Source organism: Ovis canadensis, chromosome 22, assembly GCF_042477335.2.
Source record: "Ovis canadensis isolate MfBH-ARS-UI-01 breed Bighorn chromosome 22, ARS-UI_OviCan_v2, whole genome shotgun sequence".
Taxonomy (NCBI): Eukaryota; Metazoa; Chordata; class Mammalia; order Artiodactyla; family Bovidae; genus Ovis; species Ovis canadensis.
The window spans coordinates 60,813,995-60,835,872 of record NC_091266.1 but is presented as its reverse complement, the minus strand read 5'-3'; the positions used below and the strand labels follow the sequence as shown (position 1 = coordinate 60,835,872).

General features: G+C 46.4%; 1 protein-coding gene across 2 annotated transcripts in view; it reads left to right on the top strand.

Moving 5' to 3' along the window:
- Positions 1–21,878, top strand: part of ADAM12 (ADAM metallopeptidase domain 12) — a 401,034-nt gene that overhangs the window by 271,663 nt on the left and 107,493 nt on the right. For both annotated transcript variants that reach the window (XM_069566850.1, XM_069566851.1), the window contains exons 5-6: positions 2,335–2,411; positions 15,280–15,460. In XM_069566850.1, coding sequence (XP_069422951.1) covers positions 2,335–2,411; positions 15,280–15,460 — 258 coding nt within the window. The remainder of the gene's footprint in view (positions 1–2,334; positions 2,412–15,279; positions 15,461–21,878) is intronic.

The window sequence follows — 21,878 nt, the reverse complement described above, 5'->3', positions numbered from 1 at the left end:
GGAAAGTGACTGCTAATGGGTGTGAGGTTTCTGTGGATGATGAAAATGTTTTGGAATTAGATGTGATGGTGGTACAACATTGTGAAGGTCCTAATGCCTGTAATAGCATGCTTTTAAAAGGGTGATTTTATGGTACGTGAAAGGAATCACAATCGAAAGAGAGAACTTGCTCTGATATCAAAATGTTCCTATAGAAAAATAGGAATTAAAACTGTGGAGTCCAGCAGATGAATGGATAAGAAAGCTGTGGTACATATACACAATGGAGTATTACTCAGCCGTTAAAAAGAGTACATTTGAATCAGTTCTGATGAGATGGATGAAACTGGAGCCAATTATACAGAGTGAAGTAAGCCAGAAAGAAAAACACCAATACAGTATACTAACAAATATATATGGAATTTAGAAAGATGGCAATGACGACCCTGTACGCAAGACAGCAAAAAAGACACAAACGTGTATAACGGGCTTTTGGACTCAGAGGGAGAGGGAGAGGGCGGGATGATTTGGGAGAATGGCATTGTAACATGTATACTATCATGTAAGAATCGAATCGCCAGTCTATGTCCAACGCAGGATACAGCATGCTTGGGGCTGGTGCACGGTGATGACCCAGAGAGATGTTATGGGGAGGGAGGTGGGAGGGGGGTTCATGTTTAGGAACGCATGTACACCCGTGGTGGATTCATGTCAATGTATGGCAAAACCAATACAGTATTGTAAAGTAAAATAAAGTAAAAATAAAAATTAAAAAAATTAAAATAAAAAAAAATAAAAACTGTGGAGTCGGCTCAGGAATGGACTGAGAGAAGTCTGCCTTAGTGGACTAGCACAGAGAACAGAGGCAGACCCAGATACATGCGTGGTTATTCAATACATGACAAGGGGACTAAGAAAAGGAACAAGGTGGTGAAGGACAGCTGGCTCTTGGTTCATGGGGCAAGTCAGATTGCAACCTCACACTTACACAAGAAAAAAGTCCAATTTAAAGAGCTAATCCTCGGACTAGAGAAATAGAAAACAAGAGAGGATATCTGAGTAACCTTGAAGAAAGCCGTCTAAAGTAATACCCAAGGTGTATCAATTAGATTTTAGGAGAACTGGAAAGTCTGTACAACAAAAGATACCGTAAGTCAGGTAAAAAGACATTTCTCACATAGTAACAGGCAAAGTGTTAATATCCTGAATATGTAAAGGACTTCCAGAATCAACAAGAGAAAGTCCAAAGAACAAATGCCCTGCAGCACTCCCATCTCCCTCCTCCAGCTGCCTTTCAGATGATCCCAAAAGTTTGTCCTGGGTTCATTGACAGAGAGATCATCGTGGCCCCTTTCTCACGGTATCATCGGATTTCCCTGGCCACCCAGTCTCCTCCAGTCCCCTTTCTTAGCACAGTCAAGGTGGTCTTTGGAACATTGTCTCTATCAGGCAGGATAACGGGACACCCAGCCCTGCCCTGGAAAAGTGAGTCCTGACCGAAGGAGCTTTGTGCTGAGGCTGAAACTCCAGCGCCCACTTCCCCTGCTCCTTGGAAGACGCAGCCCACTGCTGGGGACCACACGCCGGTGGCCTTTGGATGCTTTCAATGAGGAGCGCTGAGTGCACTTAGCCAGCCAGCCACTTAATTGGGGCTGCAACGTAACCTTTATTCAACGATAAAATTAACCTTGATTCCAGACAGGTATCTGTCTTCACTAAGGAGGCGTCCATGCTGTGATTTCTTTTTGCAAGTGACATGATTAAAGAAATGGAATCTTGCAGGCACGCCACCCAGGGATTTTTGCCTTCGAAGACCTTCTTATTTTTCTCTCCTGCTAAGAGAGCCTTTCTGCTCTCAGTTGGGCAATTCGTCCAGGAACCTTCTCTCTGTGGTCACCCCTCCTTCCTCCCATCTCCTTTTCTGTTTTCCTAAGTCATAGATTTAGGCCTCACTTTATAGCATTTCACAGTGTGCTTAAATACCCCATACGGTGCCTCGTCTCATTACAAAAGACAATTTACATGCGTGGGACATGGCAATGGCCATGTGATTTGTTCAGCTGCTGGACTGTGTCAAACCTTCCGCATCAGGGCTTTCCTGAAGGGTTTCAGAGAGACGAAAATGAAACCGGGATGCGATTAAAGACCCTACTGATAATCTCGTAAGCAAATCAGATATTCCTGCCATGGATCCTGGCTGGGTCACGTGGGGCTGGCATGAAACATTAAGACCGCTGGTTCAATATCTTATGCCGAAGGGAATTCCTTTGCTGAAAGCAAAGTGATTGGAGATGGTGGTTTTATTGTGAGTGGGCAGGAAGGCATCGTGACTGAACGGCTGTCTTGTCTTTTCAGGGTCACTGTTACTACCATGGGCACGTGCAAGGCTTTTCCGGATCGACCGTCAGTCTCAGCACTTGTTCTGGTCTCAGGTAAGTGACCTTGATGGTGACAACTCTGCTCTTAAGCACAGCTACCGTGGACCACCCCCCTTCTCCAGTTGCTCTAAAAGAGTAATGCAGTGGGCGGGCCTCGCCTCCGCAGGACCCAGGAGTCTTCTCGTGACAACTTGAGAGCCCCGTGCCCTCCACCTCCTCAGGACCACCCCTCTCTGTCCCCACTGCCCCCACCCTGGCAGCGTGCCTTCCTTGGCTGCCCCTCTTTCAAGATCATCCTCAGGCCTGTACATTGGCTGCTTTTCAGCATCCAAGGATTTGGGGACTATCTTTTGTCCATGTGGCTCCATGCTAAACAATTTCCGGTGTTAAAAAAAAAAATAGGACATTAGGTATCTGCATTTCAACTGCTTGCTTCATAAAAATGAAAAGGGCCTCTTCTCGCTAGGAGACAAAGCAAGCGACGGACTGAGCAGAGATGCAGGTGAGCTGAGTACAGGGGTGGCCAAACCCGTGATATTAACTAACTGGCTTTAAATCGTGAAGATGAAGGACTGGGTGGACAGAGCATCCTGAGTGATATTTAAACAGGACAGGTCCACCCCCTGTGCTTGGCCTTGCTGCTGCCTCTCTACTCCTCATACTTCATCCCGGGCCCACCTCCCCGAAAAGTGCAGGTAACTGTCAGGGCCCCACACAGAGGGGTCCCTCTCTCCGACCAGCTTACCCAGAGGGGCTGAGTCTCGGCAGCCCACCTCCTGTCTCCGGCACCTGGAGATCGTTCCCTCCCGGGCACCAGGCACAGACCACAGTTTGGCAGAGGGATCCTGTGAAATACTTGTGGCCGGGGTTTCGGGGAAAGTCGGGGGAACAAGTGTTACGGCGTCTGGGGTCGACCACCAAGGCCGGGTGGGAAGCCTGACGGAGCTCACTGCATGGGGGTGGCGCTCTGGAGAATGTCAGCTTCCCAGATCTTTGTGCTGTTGCTGCAGAAGCAGCAGATGGTGCGTCAACAGAGAAATTCCGGAGTTAATACAGTCAACTCTGTGATCTTGCGAGGGGAGAATCAGACCGGGGACAAAGCTGTATTCGATCAACTGCTCCCTGGCGGAAGAATCAGTTGGAAGGGGGGATACAGACGCAACTGGAGCAGCACCAGCCTGGCAGAGTTTGAGAAAGAAAATAGGGATTAAAAATCAAGTGAAATGTGGTGTGACCCCAGAATACATTCAGAGCTAGGAATGTGGAGGAAAAGTCGAGCGTCCTGGGGGACGCATTAATTAGAGCCCAGCAGATTACAGTCCTGCAGAGAAAAAGCAGAGAAGGAACATCCTGCTTTGCTTCAAAAAGGGCTGATCAAAGATGGGCAGGCAGGGAGAGCTCCATCCTGGAAGAGAGAAGAGAGGGAGGAAGCAAACAAGTCATCCTTCTTCATTTCAGTCTCAAAGGGGGACAGATAAGGAGAGAGAAAGGCCTGGAGATCCCAATAGACAGGGGGATTAAAGCGGAAACAGCTCTTTAATGGAGGGAATGAAGTGCAACGTGGAAAATAGGTCATAACAACTAGCTCAGCCATGGAGCTTATCCTTCCTTTGAAAGGACCCCAAGTGAAACGGGAAGTTCAGGCCGTAAGTTAGTTTTGCACTGTATCATACGTCTCCCCGAGATGCCCTGCCCTCCCTAGCACGGTTTCAGCGCGGCACTCCTGGCTCTCCTGATCTCTCTCTTGTTCGCTCTCGCTGCCGCCTGCTTCATCCCCTGCTCCTGAGTCCCTAGCCCAGGAGTACCACTGTGACCGGGGCTGCTCCACAGCACTGGCAGGGACGGGTACGAAACTGTTGCAATGATGGGGAGAGAACGCTGCCCTCACGCCCGAGAGCAGCTCAGCGGCTGTGTTTTGTGATGGTACAAATGTCCAGCCCTGGCTCACTCCCACTGGAGCATCCACACAGCCATGTCCCCGTGTCCTGATTTGATTCACAAACACCACCCTGGCCAGAGAGAGCGTGAGATCCTGGAGGGAAGCAACTGTCTCTCGCCAGGTCTCCTTGTTCTCTCGCTCCCCGCCTCTCAGTTCCTACTCAGAAATCTGGTACAAGGAGTCTCGGGGGCTCACATTTTTTGATTAAGCCAAGAGTCTTCCCATCCCCTGCAGCCATGATGGTTAAAATTAGGCTTCATTTCTTAAGGAACCACCTTTTTGCTTGAACAGACGTAAGGAAAAGCATTCAGAAGATGGATGAGGAAGCTGGTAGAGCTGTAAACTAGGCATTCATTGTAATGACAGTTGGATTTTTAAGTGGGGTTTACAATACCTGAGCATAGCACACGCTCACAAAATGATTACTTTCATTATAATGGTTATTTCTGATTCCACGGACCACAGCACTAGTCAACTCTATCTTTTGAAAAATAAGTTGGTTGACTATTTTTCAATAGTGTTGGGAGGCAAGAAGTATTCCTGCATTTTGTATTATAGTCAATTTCATTGTATAAAATTTAGTGCAGTAAACTTTATATTACATAATTAAAATACATACAAAACATTAAAGGAACACGGCAATGTGTGTACTTATTCAATTAGCAAATAAGCTCACATCTGAGTATTTTTGTTTAACTGAATTTTTGAAACTATCTCACGCTGCCTCCCACATCTAAGACGTGCTGAGAGCCTGTTAAATAGTCAAAGCTATGCTTTTCCCAGGAGTCGTGTATGGATGTGAGAGTTGGACCATAAAGAAGGCTGAGTGCCAAAAAATTGATGCTTTTGAACTGTGGTGCTGGAGAAGACTCTTGAGAGTCCCTTGGACAGCGAGGAGATCAAACCAGTTAGTGCTAAAGGAAATCAGTCCTGAATATTCATTGGAAGGACTGACACTGAAGCTAAAGCTCCAATACTTTGACCACCTGTTGTGAAGAGCCGACTCATTAAAAAGACCCTGATGCTGGGGAAGATTGAAGGCAGGAGGAGAAGGGGACGACAGAGGATGAGATGGTTGGATGGCATCACCGACTTGATGGACATGAGTTTGAGTAAACTCCAGGAGATGGTAATGGACAGGGAAGCCTGGTGTGCTGCAGCCCATGGGGTTGCAAAGAGTCGGACACAACTGAGCGACTGAACAACCGCTAAATTGAATTGATCCCTTTGAAGAAGTTGACCAGAAATCTCAGTTGAGAAAGTGAACAAAGGATCTTAGGAGGAAAGCAAGATGGAGGGAGCAAGACTAGAGCTGGGAAATGGGGCTCAGCCCTCCTGTAGGACCAGGGGTGAAGGGTCGCTGTGGGGTGAAGATGTTGCTGGGTGGCTGGCCTCCCTGATACCTCGCAGCTGGACTTGAATGCTTGCCAATACAGGTGGATGTGGGTTCTCCAGGTCTCACAGCTCAACCCAAATGACCCAGGGCATAGTGGTCTAAGGGGCTGAAAAGTCAGGCACCTGGAGATGGCCTTGCCTGTGCTGTCCTGTCTGCTAGAAAGGCAGGGCCCTTGGCCCACCCTGGACTCTGCCTAGAACCTGGCACATTATAAATGCTCAATATATGCTGGTGGAATCAATGCACTGTCCCCAGGCCATCAGGTGGGCAGTGAAATTTAATTCTAGCCAGTCCAAAGTTTATTAAAATAAAAAATTCTTTGAAGCGTAGTAGATCATATTAAGAAAGAAATCAGATTAGAGTGGAAGTGAAGTGAATTTGGCCTTGACCTCTGTTCTGTGGCCTTCTGCTCCTGTAGCTTCTATTCGTCTGGGCTACACTGGCCTCCCTTCACCCCGCAGGCCACACCATCTCTGCCCAGGGCTCTTCTGCTCCCTTCCCCTTCTTCCCATGGAGAGACTCATTCCTGCGTAAACATCTGTGGGGGCCGCAGCTGGGCTTGGAACCTGTACACACCATCTCCGAGGCTGCTCTGGTCCCCACCCTGCAGGACCCCAAGGTCAAGTCTCAATTCTCCCAGGCCCCACTCTCATTCAAAGCGTGGAAGGTCCAAATCCCAACTCCTCCATCCCCAGACGGGCTCCCCTCCTGAAGTCTTTTCCATTACAGGTCCAGCCCATCCCAGGCTCCTAAGTGGGGCACCTGGGGGTCTCTGAATACCTCCCGCAGGGCCCCAGCCCCTGTCTGCCTCCCCCACCCCCTGCTTACAGCATCCCCCTTTCCCCATTTCCCCACTGCCACCCCCGAGCAGCCCTCCCCCCCAGGTTTTTAAACTGCCTCCCACCCACACTTCCTGCCTCCACCCTTCCCTTCTCGACCATCTTGCACATTCCAGAAGGTCGTGTTTCAAAAACACTGCTTGATCATCTAAGTCCCGCCACCCTCTGCACTCCAAACCACACAGCTCCATAAGCTGTACACATCAGAGCCTCTTTTTCACTCCCAGGCTTGTTCAACAGTGTTTCCACGGGCATTTATCCATCACCTCCTCACATGCCATCCCTGCCCAGCCAGGCATCATTTTAATGTAACAAAGCCAGGGCCACGAAGTAGGTCACACAGAACCATGCAAGAAACTCAGCAGAGGGGCCCAGGGAACCATGCAGGAAGGGATGGTGGGCATGGACCTCACAGGTTATGGGTCAGCCTAGAAGCCTCTGTCTGAGGGCTGCCCAGGATGGTGGAAGCCTCTGGCGGGAGATGTAGCCCTAAGGCAGCTGGCATCCTGCGGGCCAGAGGGTGGGGGTCACCAGCGGTTACAAGAGAAGGAGCCAGTGGATTTGGTCGAGGCCGGGATGGAGGTGGGGAAGGCAGAGGAAGAGGAGCCAGCAGGAACCAGGTCCAGGGGGCTGGGAGTTGGAGGTGCCTAGAAGAGTCGGCATCATTATCTGCACGAAGCGTGTGTAGCACAGGAAGTGATGTGGCCACAGGGACAGCCCACGGGCTACAGCCAAGTTCAGCGCCTTGCCCATGGCTGACCACTGTCCAGGCCCCATGCCTGCCCCCTGCAGGCCCTGCTGTCCATCCACATGTGTCTCTCTTTCAGTGAACGCATCTGAGCACGCTCACCTTTGTTTCCCTGCTGTCCTGCTCCTTCAACCCCTCACCTGGTTCCCGAGCTGCCCCACATCTCCAGGTCCCCCTTGTGCTCCCTTCAAGGCCCCCCATTTCCCACAAGCCGTTTATCAACCATGCTGGGCTGCCTGCCGGCCTGTGGGCAGCTCTGAGTTGCTCTGGAATTTTGCACTTGGAAGTCAGTGGTGCCCACCCTGGCGCAAGCCCTCGGTGACACAGGAGAGGGGCTGACCATCCAGAGTGGCCAAGGACAGGGGAGCAGGCTGGGGAGCCAGGTCCAGCCATAGGCTGTGTTCATTTCCTAGCCCTGACTTAACACAGGACCACACACTAGAGGGCTTAAAGCACCAGCAGGGTCTCCTGTCGTGGGGCCGGAAGCCAGAAGTCTGAACCAAGGTGCTGGCAGGGTTAGCTCCTTCTGCAGGCTCTGCGGGAGAATCCGTCCATGCCTGGCTCCTGGCTGGCCTCAGCGTTCCTGGGCTTGTGGCCGCATCTCTGCCCGTTTCAGCCTCCGTCCACGTGACCTTCATCCCTGGGCCCCTGTGTTTCTCCTTTTTCCATCTCTTACGAGGACACACATCACCGAATTTAGGTTCTACCCTAAGTCCAGAATAATCTCATCTTGAGATCCTGAAATTAATCACATTTGCAAAATTCAAGAGCCTGATGCATGGGGCGGGGGGCGGCAGCTGAGCAATGACTACTAATGGAACAGGGTTTGCTTCGAGGGTGATGAGAGTGTTCAGGGGTAGAGGGGGATGCTGTTTGTACAACTCAGTGAATATACTAAAATCCATGGAATTGCACGCTTTAGAAGAGGACACTTAATGGTTGGTGAATTAGTTCTCAGTATAGCTGTTATTTTTAAAAGGAGCCTGGGGCGGGGTAGCCATCAATCATAGCTGCTATTTTTATTATTGATGTGCCAGCAAGAGGTATTCTTAAAATCTTTTTATGACAGCTTGTTTTCCCTCTTTGGTCATGTCTCCCAAACCTGGTTATAAATTACATTTGAAACAGGAACCGCAGGTGAGACGTCTTTATGGGTACCACGGGAGACGGCCCGGCATTTTGCACATAGTAGGGGATAATGAGTGTTTGTTTTGATTACACATGAGTATTTCACATGGAAATTACTTATTGAAGTTAAGCCCAGGGACTTCCCTGGGAGTCCAGTGGTTAAGACTCTGTACTTCCCTTGCAGGTGGCACGGTTCGATCCCTGGTAGGGGAATGAAGATTCCCACATGCCATGTGGCACAGCCAAAAAATTAAAAAAAAAAAAAAAAACGCCTGATGATACTAATGGGTTCACTAGTATCACTGCTGCTACCCCTGTGTTTCAAACACAGATAGGGTGGGATATTGTTTTTGCCCATGAGCTCCTCCCATAAAGGAACTGAAATTGAATTTCATTCCGACTCATGATTGACAGCACCTTATGTGTGCACACAAGTGCGTGGTTAGTTGTGTCTGACTCTTTGCTACCCCATGCACTGTAGCCCACCAGGCTCCTCTGTAACAAGAATACTGGAGTGGCTTTCCATTTCCTACTCCAGAGGACTTCCCGATCCAGGGATCGAACCTGCGTCCCTTGTGTCTCCTACATCTGCAGGTGAATTCTTTACCACTGAGACTGCTGGGAAGTCCTGTCAGCACAGTGTTGAGCCTAAAAGTCTTTTTCCAAGAAAATTCAGTTAGCAGCTGAACATGGAAGTAGCCAGATCAATTCATATTTTTGAATCATCGTCCTATTACAGGTCATCAAAATCCACGTGCCCCTACCCTGTTTGCCTGGGAGTGGTATGAAAAATCATACTAAGAACAGCACCATTAAGCTGTGTTACTGCCTCATGCACCATTGCTTTGAAAATTAAAAACTGAATTTTAAGAAGAACAAAACTTATCTTGAGGAAGTACAGGTCCCCTGAGTTATCACTTAGAAAGCTAACAGAATCAACTTAAAATTTTAATAGATTTATCTTTGTTTCCACTGAAAGAGAAACAGTAGGATTCTAACATTTAAAATAAGGCTGGCTATTTTCAGAGCAGTAACTCCACTTCTCTGGCCCTTTTCCTTTTGACCTCTGCCCTCTATCAAGGTCAGCCCTGTTCTGGCCTCCACATCCCTCTTGAAATAGCACCAGAAGGAGGCAGGCAGGAGAGTGTGGGAGTTGACCACCTCAAGCTTCAGATCCATGGGTCAAGACTGGGTGCCACCTGTGTCTCCAGCTACCTGTGTGGTCTTGACAGTGGGGAAAATGACCAGGTGTATCCTAGGCAGTGTGCCGTGAGGGGTGGCCATCCTTACCCGCAACCACCCCCTCTCCTCTGCTCCCCCCGCCCCATTCACCACCTCTGACTGCCCTGGAAGGTGGCCTTACCCTCCCCATAAGGGCTGGTCCAGTGTTCCCCTCTGCCTCCTAATCCCCCCAGGGAGAAGATACCCAAACTCTTCATCTCTCCCAGACACTGGAAACGGACTTTGAAGCTTTCCCCCTCCTCTACTGGTGGGAAAAGAGCCCCACTTTCGAAGTCTGCTGGATTTAAATCCCTCACTCTGAGATACTTCCAACTCCCAAGTTTACAACGAACTACCTATGACATGCAACTTAAATCACATCTGCTTATCTAGCTTGGGGCCAGAAAGGGCTGTGAGAACATCAAATTTTAAATCTCAGAAACCCTGAATCCTTGAATTTTGTGTCCACTGTGGTTTCCAGCAATCTCTAGAGCTAAGTGATTAATTATACACAAGACAGGCCAAAGCAATTATTTAATTAAGACGTATTCTAGGCTGCCAATGGTTTGCAGCAGAGGGAAAGACTTCACCCCAGTTTCTCAACATCTGGCCCTTGGATGACTTAAAAGATAAAAGGAGATACCAGAACAATTTTATGACTGAATAACAATTTCTAGAAATTTTCCATTAAGTAGAAAAACTTCTTCAGTCATATGCTTCTCATGAGTAGAACTTGGTGACATGTTTTACTGTAAGTTTTCAGCTTATTGAAATCTAATGCAAAATAGAAAATGTTGCAATACAAGATGAGACGTTGGTGTCATTTTCTTTTTGGGGCTGGAAAGTCAGTTTTCTAGCCAATCTCTCTTTTCCCTCCAAGTGTATTATTCATTTTCCACTTTGTCCTGGCCTCTGTTTTAAAAGACCTTTTTCTTAATTGAGGCTTTTACAAAATCAACCTTAATAAACAGAAATTTCCTACTACCCATTCTTAACTTAGGAATCTAAGTTTGAGTTCATAACGAACTTTTCAAAGAAAAAAAAAAATGCAAGCCTCCCAAGAGTTAATGGCCAGAGCCATGCCTGTATGCTCTGAGATTCCTGAAGACACTAGTTGGAGGGGATGGGGGAGTATAAGAGAACAGCTCTGTGCAAGGGCTTTCTGTCGATCTGTGGGATTCAAAATAAGCCAAAACATCCTCAGTGACTCCAGAGCACTGGTTCCCCATCTCTGAGCAGCTATGCCGCCAGTGTTGGTAACACACAGCTTCACTCCCCAATGGTTCCCAAGTGCTTCGTGTGCCCCAGTGCCACCATTTCAGCTAGGCTGGGATCATCCTGAACATGACTGTGCTGTCCCTTCCACTGCTTTTGAGACTTCACAAAACCAGGACCCGTGGAGTAAGCCAGTTGAATAATAATGAACTGATCAGTGTGTGTGGGTTTACCAGTTGTGTTCAAAATAAATATTTGCCTTATTCATTCCTTCTCCTTTCATGCCATTTGAGTAGGAATACAGTCATTCCATTAAAATATAAGAATGATTAAATGGTCACTTGTAAGTAGGTTATCACTAAGTGCAGGATGAGTGAATGGCTGAACAACTGAAGGAGAAATCATGGAAGATATTTTCCAATCTCTTTCCTTTGGGAACAAGCTCAGATTATCTGAAAGAAACTCATGGAGCACCTGACTTTTTCAGCTGTTACTTAAAGACTAAGCTATTTCTCAAATCCTTGGGTTGAGGCTACATAAATCATCTGTGAGAACTGACTCCCGAAACCTGGAGTCCATGGATCTCATCCATGGTTTTGAATCTCCTTAAATTTTCTGCAAAATATTATGTATCTATGTATGTGTGAATTCTCCTGGGGAGCGTATAAGGAGATTCATGTCTCAAAAAAGGTTAAGAGTCAGTGTGTTTTAAGTGTCTATTTACAATCAGATGAATTTTGCATGAAAATTGTGTTCCTTTATGATTGTGGTCAACTTGATTGGTAACAGAAGTTGCTAGATGTGTGGGAACTCTTGGAGCTGCCAGTTTACTGTTACCCAAATTTCCATTTCTCCAAAGAAAAACTAATTTCAACATCAGGAAGAGCCTGTTTAAAGAATTTCCTGTTCCACATTGGAAAAGAGAAAGATAAAAACCAACCTGTAGGCTGATGCTTCCCCATCACTTGAAGGAAACTGACATGGCTCATTTCCAGGAAGTAAGGCAATGGCACCCCACTCCAGTACTCTTGCCTGGAAAATCCCATGGGTGGAGGAGCCTGGTGGGCTGCAGTCCATGGGGTCGCTAAGAGTCGGACATGACTGAGCGACTTCACTTTCACTTTTCACTTTCATGCATTGGAGAAGGAAATGGCAACCCACTCCAGTGTTCTTGCCTCGAGAATCCCAGGAATGGTGGAGCCTGATGGCCTGCCATCTATGGGGTCGCACAGAGTTGGACATGACTGAAGCGACTTAGCAGCAGTAGCAGCAGCAGGACACAGCCTTAGTGACAGCTTTTCTTTTCTTGGGCTCCAAGATCACTGCAGAAGATAACTGCAGCCATGAAATTAGAAGATGTTTGCTCCTTGGAAGAAAAGCTATGACAAACCTAGACCATGTATTAAAAAGCATAGATATCACTTTGCCAAAAAGGTCCCCATAGTCCAGTAGTCATGTACAGATATGAAAGTTGGACCATAGAGAAGGCTGAGCACTGAAGAGCTGATACTTCCAAACTGTGGTGCTGGTGAAGACTCTTGAGAGCCCCTTGGACAACAAGGAAATCAAACCAGTCAATCCTAAAGGAAAGCAACCTTAAATATTCACTAGAAGGACCGACAATGAAGCTGAAGCTCCAATAATTTGTCCACTTGATGTGAACAGCTGACTCATTGGAAAAGACCCTAATGCTGGGAAAGATTAAAGATTGAAAGTAAAAGGAGAAGAGGGTGGCAGAGGATGAGGTGGTTGGATGGCATCACCAATTCAATGGACATGAACTTGAGCAAACTCTAGGAGATAGTGAGGGACAGGGAGGCCTGGCATGCTGCAGTCCTTGGGGTCACAAAGACATGACTTAGTGACTGAACAACAGCAAGGACACGGCCTTAGCTCTGTCCTTCTCCAGAAGGTCAGACATGCCTTGGGGTCCATGAGCTTCTGTCTCTGCAAGTTAAAATATTTAGCATATGTGTCTATTTTTTAAAAGAATTTATGCTTTTAGAGGCCTCCTTGGTGGTCCAGTAGTTAAGACTCTGTGCTGTCACTGCAGGGGGCTCAGATTCAATCCCTGGTCAGAGAACTAAGATACTGCACAGCCCAAATAAATAAATAAAGTAAAATAATTTTAAAAAAAGAATTTTTATTCCCAAATGTAAATGTTAGCACAAAGGGTTCTTTCTTCATTATTGTCACTCCAAAAGAAGCATAGTTATCTTATTAGTGCTATGTTCCGTACCACAGAGCAATAGATGTCCAGGATGGGGAGAGACACGTGAGCAAAGCACAGGACCTTCCTGAAATGGTCAGCCTTTGAATGGGTACATTAACAGAAGCTTCATCCTTGGCGCTGCCCTTGTCAGTAACAAAGAGCTGCGGCCGTGCAAGCCCTGCCACGCAGCCGCGAAGTGGCAGAGCTGGAGCTCAAGCCAGATCAGTGGATTCTAAGGCCTCCTCCTTAGCCTCGGTGCTGAGACACTCTTCAGGCCTCTAGAGAGCTGTATACCTTTAGCCCAAACAGACCCAGATGCAGACCTCAGCTCTTCAGGGAATGGTTCTGTTGCTTTGTGCACTTATGTTAAAATTGGTTCCTTTATTCACACATTGCCCACAAATTAAATAAGCAAAATACCCAAGAAAGCATCCTTTTAAAATTCTTTTTTTCACTGAAGTATAGTTGGCTTACAATGTTGCATTTGTTTCTTGTGTCCAGCAAAGTGATTCCATTTTATGTGTATAACAGACTCTTTTCCATTAGAGGCTATTGCGAGATAATGAATATAGTTCCCTCTGTTATACAGTAGGACCTAGTTGTTATCGATACTATATATAGTAGTTTGTATCTGTTCATCTCAAACTGCTAATTTATTCCTCTCCCTCCTTTGGTAACCATGTGTGTTAGTTACTCAGTCATGTCCAACTCTACAATCCCATGAACTGCAGCCCACCAGGCTCCTCTGTCTATGAAATTCTCCAAGCAAGAATACTAGATGGAAATCTGCAAGCAATAAATGCTGGAGAGGGTGTGGAGAAAAGGGAACCCTCCTACACTGTTGGTGGGAATGCAAACTAGTACAACCACTGTGGAAAACAGTGTGGAGATTCCTTAAAAAATTGCAAATAGAACTGCCTTATGACCCAGCAATCCCACTGCTGGGCATACACACTGAGGAAACCAGAATTGAAAGAGACACATGCACCCCAATGTTCATCGCAGCACTGTTTATAATAGCCAGGACATGGAAACAACCTAGATGTCCATCAGCAGATGAATGGATAAGAAAGCTGTGGTACATATACACAATGGAGTATTACTCAGCCGTTAAAAAGAATACATTTGAATCAGTTCTGATGAGATGGATGAAACTGGAGCCGATTATACAGAGTGAAGTAAGCCAGAAAGAAAAACACCAATACAGTATACTAACACATATATATGGAATTTAGAAGGTTGGCAATGATGACCCTGTATGCAAGACAGCAAAAAAGACACAGATGTGTATAGCGAACTTTTGGACTCAGAGGGAGAGGGTGGGATGATTTGGGAGAATGGCATTGAAACATGTATACTATCATGTAAGAATCGAATCACCAGTCTATGTCCGATGCAGGATACAGCATGCTTGGGGCTGGTGCACAGGGATGACCCAGAGGGAGGTTGTGGGGAGGGAGGTGGGAGGAGGGTTCATGTTTGGGAACACATGTACACCCATGGTGGATTCATGTCAATGTATGGCAAAACCAATACAGTATTGTAAAGTACAATAAAGTAAAAATAAAAATTTTAAAAATAAAAAAAGAATACTAGAGTGGGCAGCCATTCCCTTCTCCAAGGGATCTTCCCAACCAAGGAACTGAATCCAGGTCTCCTACATTACAGACAAATTCCTTACTATCTGAGCTACCAGGAAAGCCCAACAATAAGTTAAAAAAAAAAAGCATAAGTTTATATTCAACCTTATATCAGAATCCTTTCAACTACTGAGGAAATTTTGTTGGTCAGATTGAATAATTCAGATGTAGGAATTTTCCTTAAAAAAATAAATAAATAAAAATTTCCCTTCTGAATCATGTCTGCTAATTTAGATCTAATTACTCGCTAAGCAGATGAAACATCTTTTGTCTCAACTCTTCTTCTCAGCAATGTATCCTCAAGAAGTAAAAAACAAATGAAAGGCATAGTGACTAAACACAGTCTATTCTTTACCATAAAATATTTGAAACGAAAAACTTCTCAGACTTGTCTTTCAAAATATTCACAAAAATAAGTCAAGGCAAGCATATGGCACAGAAATGCCCTTTCCAATTCAGACCCAGGAATATAAATAAATTGGTATTTCTCTTTTTATTCTCTCTGTCATGAAGAACTGGGTTTTAACCATAAACAAGAAGCTGCCCTTAAAATTATGTAATTTTTCTTCTTTCTTTTTCAACAGGGGACTCATTACATTTGAAAATAACACCTATATTTTGGAGCCAATGAAAAATGCAACCAACAGATACAAATTCTTCCCAGTGGAAAACTTGCTGGGCACCTGGGGATCATGTGGATCAAATACGTCTGGCCTCACTCTGCATGACAGGCTCCCACTGGCCTCCCAGACCCAGACAAGAAGGGTAGGAGGAAACCCTACATTACATCTCTGGAGATGGGGGCGGGAGGCGTGGGGGCTCCAACTAGGGACACCCACTGCTAGGCCATCTGGAGAAATTCAACCATTTGTGTCTGAGGGTTGGAGTCACCCACTTTATCTAGAGGTGGTTGATATGAGGTAGGCAGAATATAATCAGATACTGAAAACTCCAGCATTGTATTGCAAACGTCAGGGTCAGACTCACTGACCTGTGCTGGGTAGAGCTGGGCTCAGAGGACTCAAAATCACCATTCACTGTCTCCAGTGATAACCTTCTGGGCTTGGCCCAGAAGTCTGCCCCACCATTATCCCCCTCCGTGGTACACAGGACTGGACCAGATCCTCCGCACCCTCGGGCAGCCCTCCTTCTACGGGAGGAGAAAGACAATACGGAGGTTTCTCCATGGCCAGTCTGTTTAATATTGGGGTCTTCTTTAGAACTGGGGAAGAATTTCCTGCCATTGCCCACTCGCCTGCCCTGGGTGAACTAGGTCTTGGTCCAGCAGTGTGGCTGAAAATGTGTGATGTTTACTCCTAGTCCAGACACCATGGGGCGTCTGGGCGTCCTACTTCTCCCCCTAGATGTCTGCTCTCTGGCCACCCAGCCCTGGGTCTGCTCATCGCAGGTCTTCCCTTCTGCGGCAGGACTGGAGACAGAGGTTGCCCAATGGAATTAAGAGCGCAATCTGCCTCCGGGCTAAGAGGTCACCACTGGTGCAGCACCAGGGAACCTCCACCCTGAATGGCTGCCTGACCCTTATACATCAGTGATACAGGGGCTCCACAGACCACAGCCGAACTCACGAAAAGGAGTAAGGGTAGCCCCGTCTGGCTAGAGGCCCCGAATTCCAAGGAGCACAACCCGATAGGAAGTTATCCGTGATTTACTGATTTCTCATCTCTGTCTTTCCCCTTCCTCTGTTGACAAGAAATCCAGAATCCTTTCATGTGATGTCACTTGTGCTTACATTTGATAAGCACAACTTATCACTTAACAATTAACACTCTCTCTCCCCTGACTTTGACAAGGTTTCAGAGTTCCACATAACACTCTTCATCTTACCTGACTTTGAGGGTTATACTGCTTACCACTCAAAGCTTTATGAAAATTGTGCCTCTTTGTATTCCTAATCATTTTTCTCCAAACAGTAAATGTTATCCTAAACAATTTCTCCCTCTTAAAAATTTCCTGTTAGCTGTGGCTAGATGGTGTTCCCCTAACCTGCTCTTAACTGAACCACTTCAGGACTTTTCATTTTAATTTTGCATTCTTTCTTTCCGTTCTGATTCTGCTCATGTGACCCTAACTTCCTCTCTTTGTTAATATATTCCCAAGGGTTTCTACAGCCGGTGCTTGCAGCCTCGTTTTTCCTTTTTCTTCCCCTTCACCCTGTGTCAGGCGCTATGGCTGACCTTGACATTGACACTCAGCGGGGGAGTGAAGATTTCAACCTCCAGGAACAGGGTTTGACAAGTACCCGCATCACCAGCAGCAGCAGCTCCAGAGAATCTTCCTTCTCCTCCCCCCACCCCTTTTAGAGGGACAGAGTTAAGAGATGGAGTCATAGAGACCAGCCTCTGTGCTCCCAGAGCATGTCTGCTTTACCTTTCAAAGGCTCTCGCCTTTGATTCCAGACCTCAGATAAGATGGGATGGGACCGTAGCCTTCACAGTCATAAAAAAAGAATATTTGCATTTTGTTTCTGAGGCGCCTTGCTTTGAGTACCTCACTGAACACACGTTATCCACCTTGTGAGATTTATAACTTGACGGTTTAAACGGCACTCGGATATGTTTGCCATTTCATTTAGAAGTGCATGCCTGGTTGGTCCTGGCCAGCCATATTTTAATTCTTTAACTAAGTTTACAGCTCCCTAGGCCTGTGATTGGCACAGTAATTTCCAGTCATTTTAACTTGTAGAGAGATGGAGAAAACCTAAATAACCATGGTGGTTTGTTAATAACGCATATGGAAGCATAAATGAACCTTTAAATCAAAAGGCGGGGCTATCATATGCACTTAGACGCCACTCACAGTGTTTCTGTCTGGAAAACGCTGTGCTTGTTTTTACGGAAGGGAACATGTCTTTGACAGAAAGCACATCTGTATCATGAAAACAATACCAAAAATAATTTTCAAATAAGTGGAATATGTGAGGATTGGAATTGTATACGAGACCATTTGGTAAACATGAAAGGAAAGTACTCGAGTTCCGTGCCACTTGCCTGCCAGACTTAACACTTCCTTTATCTTATACTCAAAAATCGATGTAACTTTGGCTAACTCCTCTGGTTTATGCACTGCAGCAAATGCATTTGCGTTTTCCTAGCACTTTTCTACCCCTACTAAATGTTAACTATTGCAAAGACTGGCTTGCAGGCTGAGATTTTTCTGCAGATGTGTGCGTTTTTCTTCAAGGAGCAGCGGGAATAAATCTGCACTTGGGGTATGCACCGGCTGTAATATCAGCTTGAGCTATTGTCTGTCATTTTTACGAGGCTTTCTGTTAGATTTTAATGAGAACCCAAGTTGCTTCCGGAAGGGTGCCTACAGTCAGGGGCCTTCCTTGCCAGTTCCATCCTCTGCAGGTTTTTAACGCCCAACCCGCAGAGCCCCGGCCACTCAGCCCTCCTGGGACTTCGCCCTCCCCCTCCGCCAGCTGGTCATTCAAAAATGCAAACGAATTTTAACACAAGCCTCAGCAGTCTCTAAGGAAGGTGAAGGCTGTAAATCTGCTACTGGAGCAAATCACAGAATACATCCCGAAGGCAGATGTAAATTATTGTTGAATTATCCTCCCTGGGGATTATCTGTGCTATTGTTCCCCTCCACTAGTATGGATAATTGTGAGTCACGTGTAGAAGTCATTGCCTTCTCTAGAAGAAGCAATGTGCATTTGGTCTATTGAGTACAAATAGCACAGCCTGTCAGGGAGACCCTGTGGGGTTTCCTCAAACGCCGCCAATCTGAAATGGACCAGGGCTGTTGCTCTGGGTCTTCTAGACAGGCTGCCATCCTGGTTTAATGGAAGCCATGGTAGTGGTGGTCCTGGGGGTGGTATTAACAGTACAGTGGATCATCTGTAGAGTCTAGTAATAGTTGAATATCAGGAACTAACCAGAATTGTTGGAACACTTGTTAATTAGAGCAAGCATGTTTAATTTCTTTCTACTGTAACCACGTCCCTGACAGCTCAGCTGGTAAAGAATCCACCTGGAATGTAGGAGACCCCGGTTCAATTCCTGGTTTGGGAGGATCCCCTGGAGAAGGGATAGGCTATCCACTCCAGTATTCTTGGGCTTCCTTGTGGCTCAGCTGGTAAAGAATCCGCCTGCAGTGTGGGAGACCTGGGCTCAATCCCTGGGTTGGGAAGGTCCCCTGGAGAAGGGAAAGGCTGCCCACTCAAGTATTCTGGCCTGGAAAATTCCATTTACTGAATAGTCCATGGGGTCTCAAAGAGCTGGACACGACTGAGCAACTTTCACTTTCACTTTCTTTTCATTATAACCACTCCCACCTCAATACCTCCTCTAAGAGGCCATACCAAGTGCCCTTACTGCCTTAGTGATTGTTAAATTTTGGTGGATAACACAGCCAGCCCTGTTATTGCTTCCTTAGCCCTGAGCTCTGAGCATCTCTCAGTGAGAACCAAGGTTCCAAAATCTCCAGATGTGGATTCCTATTGAGTCTTGAATCAATTAAAGCTCTAGAAAAATAAATACTAGCTCTCACTTCTGCCACGGGCTCAATTTGGACTCAATTTCAATACTTTGCGTTTGTGCCCATTAACATTCAGTACGTCAGACTCAGTCCATTCTTCCAGCGTTTGTCTCATTTGCTCGTTGGTTCTGCAGCCTGTATATTAGCCAGCCCTCCGAGGCTGTATTCCATGCAGATATGGTCCGGGTGCTTCATCCCCATGCAAATCGTTCGTAAGGATGGTAGAGATGACCTTTCACAGCCAAGACCAGGGCTCAGCTCATAAATACTCATTACGTGGCCTTAGAGCCAAGGCATGGAGTCTGGCTTGAGTCAACAATGAGCTTTCTTTACTAAGAAGGAGATAAATCAAACTCTTGAGTCACTGAATTTGCTAAACTTGCCGTCTTTGCAGACGGTCCAGATCCATTGTTATTTTATTGTTGTTGTTTGGTTAAAACATACAACTTGAATCCGTTTGCCTGGCTCTATCTTTTTACTGCCTCAAACTGTCACAAGTGGTCATCTTCTCCCCCACTTCCGCCATTGTCCCCCTATAATCCATTCTCCTCCCATCAGCCAGGGTGATACGTAAAGAACCTCACCTGCAAGGGAGCCCCACTGCTCTCAGACAGTTAGTTTACCAGTCAACCTCCTCGCTCTGGGCCCTGTCCTCTGTGCCCATCCTTGGCCGAATCCCATCCACACCCTGCCCTCGCTCACTAGGCAACAGCCATCCTGCCTGCTGCTGCAACCCAAGCTCTCCCAGCCTCAGGACTTGTGCCCTTATTATCCCTTCTCCCAGATAGGTTATTTCAGGGGTCTGGCCCGTAGGAAGAGAGAGTTGCATTGAGAATTTATTGCCCCCCTAATCTCAGCATGTTTTTTCGGACTCAAGTTGAGTTCCCAGAGCCAGAGCTCCTATTGTGAAAATATGTGGGGGCCATTCTTCCCGAGAACTTGACTGTGACAACTTTGAGAGGCCAGGGAACCGCTTCCCAGTTGAGCAAGACTCAAAGAATACATCCAACCTTGGAGCAGAAATGGTTGATGTTCTCACCTGTTTGGGGAAGGGTGTTTATTTCCTCAATCTCCCCCCACCTCAAATGAAAATTGCAGCAAGCAACCAGTTTCAAATGTTGCTCTGCATAGCAAACATTTTGAATATGATTTTTTAACTGGATAGCCCAGATAGGTGGGAATCATGTGGAGGTAATTTAAGCCTCTCTGTGTGTGCAGCTGGTGGAAAAGGAACCTCTGCGGCCATGAGCCGGCCACTCCCCTGTGGCTTTTTATTATTATGTGGTTAGGCGTCTCTCTGAGCTTGCAATTCTCTGCATTCATGAGAAAATGTGGACTTCTCTGAAAACTGCAGAGACAGGAAAATTGGGCTCATGTGTTTGTTTTCATTATCTGGAATTGTGTATTTTCTAAATGATGATCCAAGGCCATTTGGAACTGTCCCCTGGCCGTTCATTTCACCCCCTTGCAGTCTGAAAGGTGTAAACATCTAAGCAACCAGGGCTCTCTCCATGAGTTTTTCAATGGGAGGTTAATTTATTTTTCCTTTAATAGAGCTGTATTTTCTTCTGTAAGATGAGTCTATGAATGGTAAATCAGGGAATTATGGGGGGAAGAGGCTTCTGCTTTCCACCCCTCGGGAAGGAGGGACCACTTTAAGACGGTGTCTTATTTTGTGCAGACCAGTGGGCACCACTGGGGCTAGTCATTTTCCCTTTGTGAGTAAGTTGGTCACCATGAAACATGCCTACAACATGTAGTTACTAAACTGAACTTTTCTCCTGGTAATGTTAAAATATGAGAAATTTTACCTTTCCTGGTGCTTTGCTTTTCCGCCCTCCATAAGGTTTCCAGATTTCTTTGAAGTGAAAGTAAAAGTGTCAGTTGCTCAGTCGTGTCCAACTCTTTGTGACCCCATGGACTGTAACCCTCCAGGCACCTCTGTCCATGGGATTCTCCAGGCCAGAATACTGGAGTGGGCTGCCATGCCCTCCTCCAGGGGATCTACCGGACCCAGGGATCAAACCTGGGTCTCCTGTGTTGGCAGGCAGATTCTTTACCATCTGAGCCACCAGGGAAGCCCTGAGATTTCTTTAGAGATATCAAAATTCATGAATCAGCATAGCTGGGCAGCAAGGAGGAATACTGCTATGATACAAACACATTTTTCTTGTAAAAATCTGTTTGGAAGATCCTGCACTGATGGGGATTTGTTTTATAAAAGATGTTTCCCTCAGGATTATGTGACTGGAAAGCTGATTCAGAGCAGGCCTTGGTCATTTTTGCTTTTGTCTGAAAGCCTGGTTGTAACATGCAAGTTTTCAAGGTTAAGCAGAATGTAGTTAACTCATAAAGCAGCGATATCAGTTATGGGGAGCCAGACCTGTTCAACCCCCATTTCCTCTGACTCCATTTTATTGCAAAAACAGAAGGCTTTATTTTTTGCTTTTAAAGTTGGCTTTTTGAGACCACCCTCCATGAATTGCTCTTTTTTTTTCCCTCCGAAAAATGCCTTTGGGATTCTCCCAGTAATTCATGGAAGAGTGTGAGTGTTTTTTGAGGAAACGTGATTAAAATGTCACCCACTTCAGAGGCTGCTTTTAATGGGGAGGGAGTTCGTGCTTGGGCCGTCTGCCTCTTCTTCAGCCCTATCCCTTGATAAACAAGGTCTTTGTTCTTC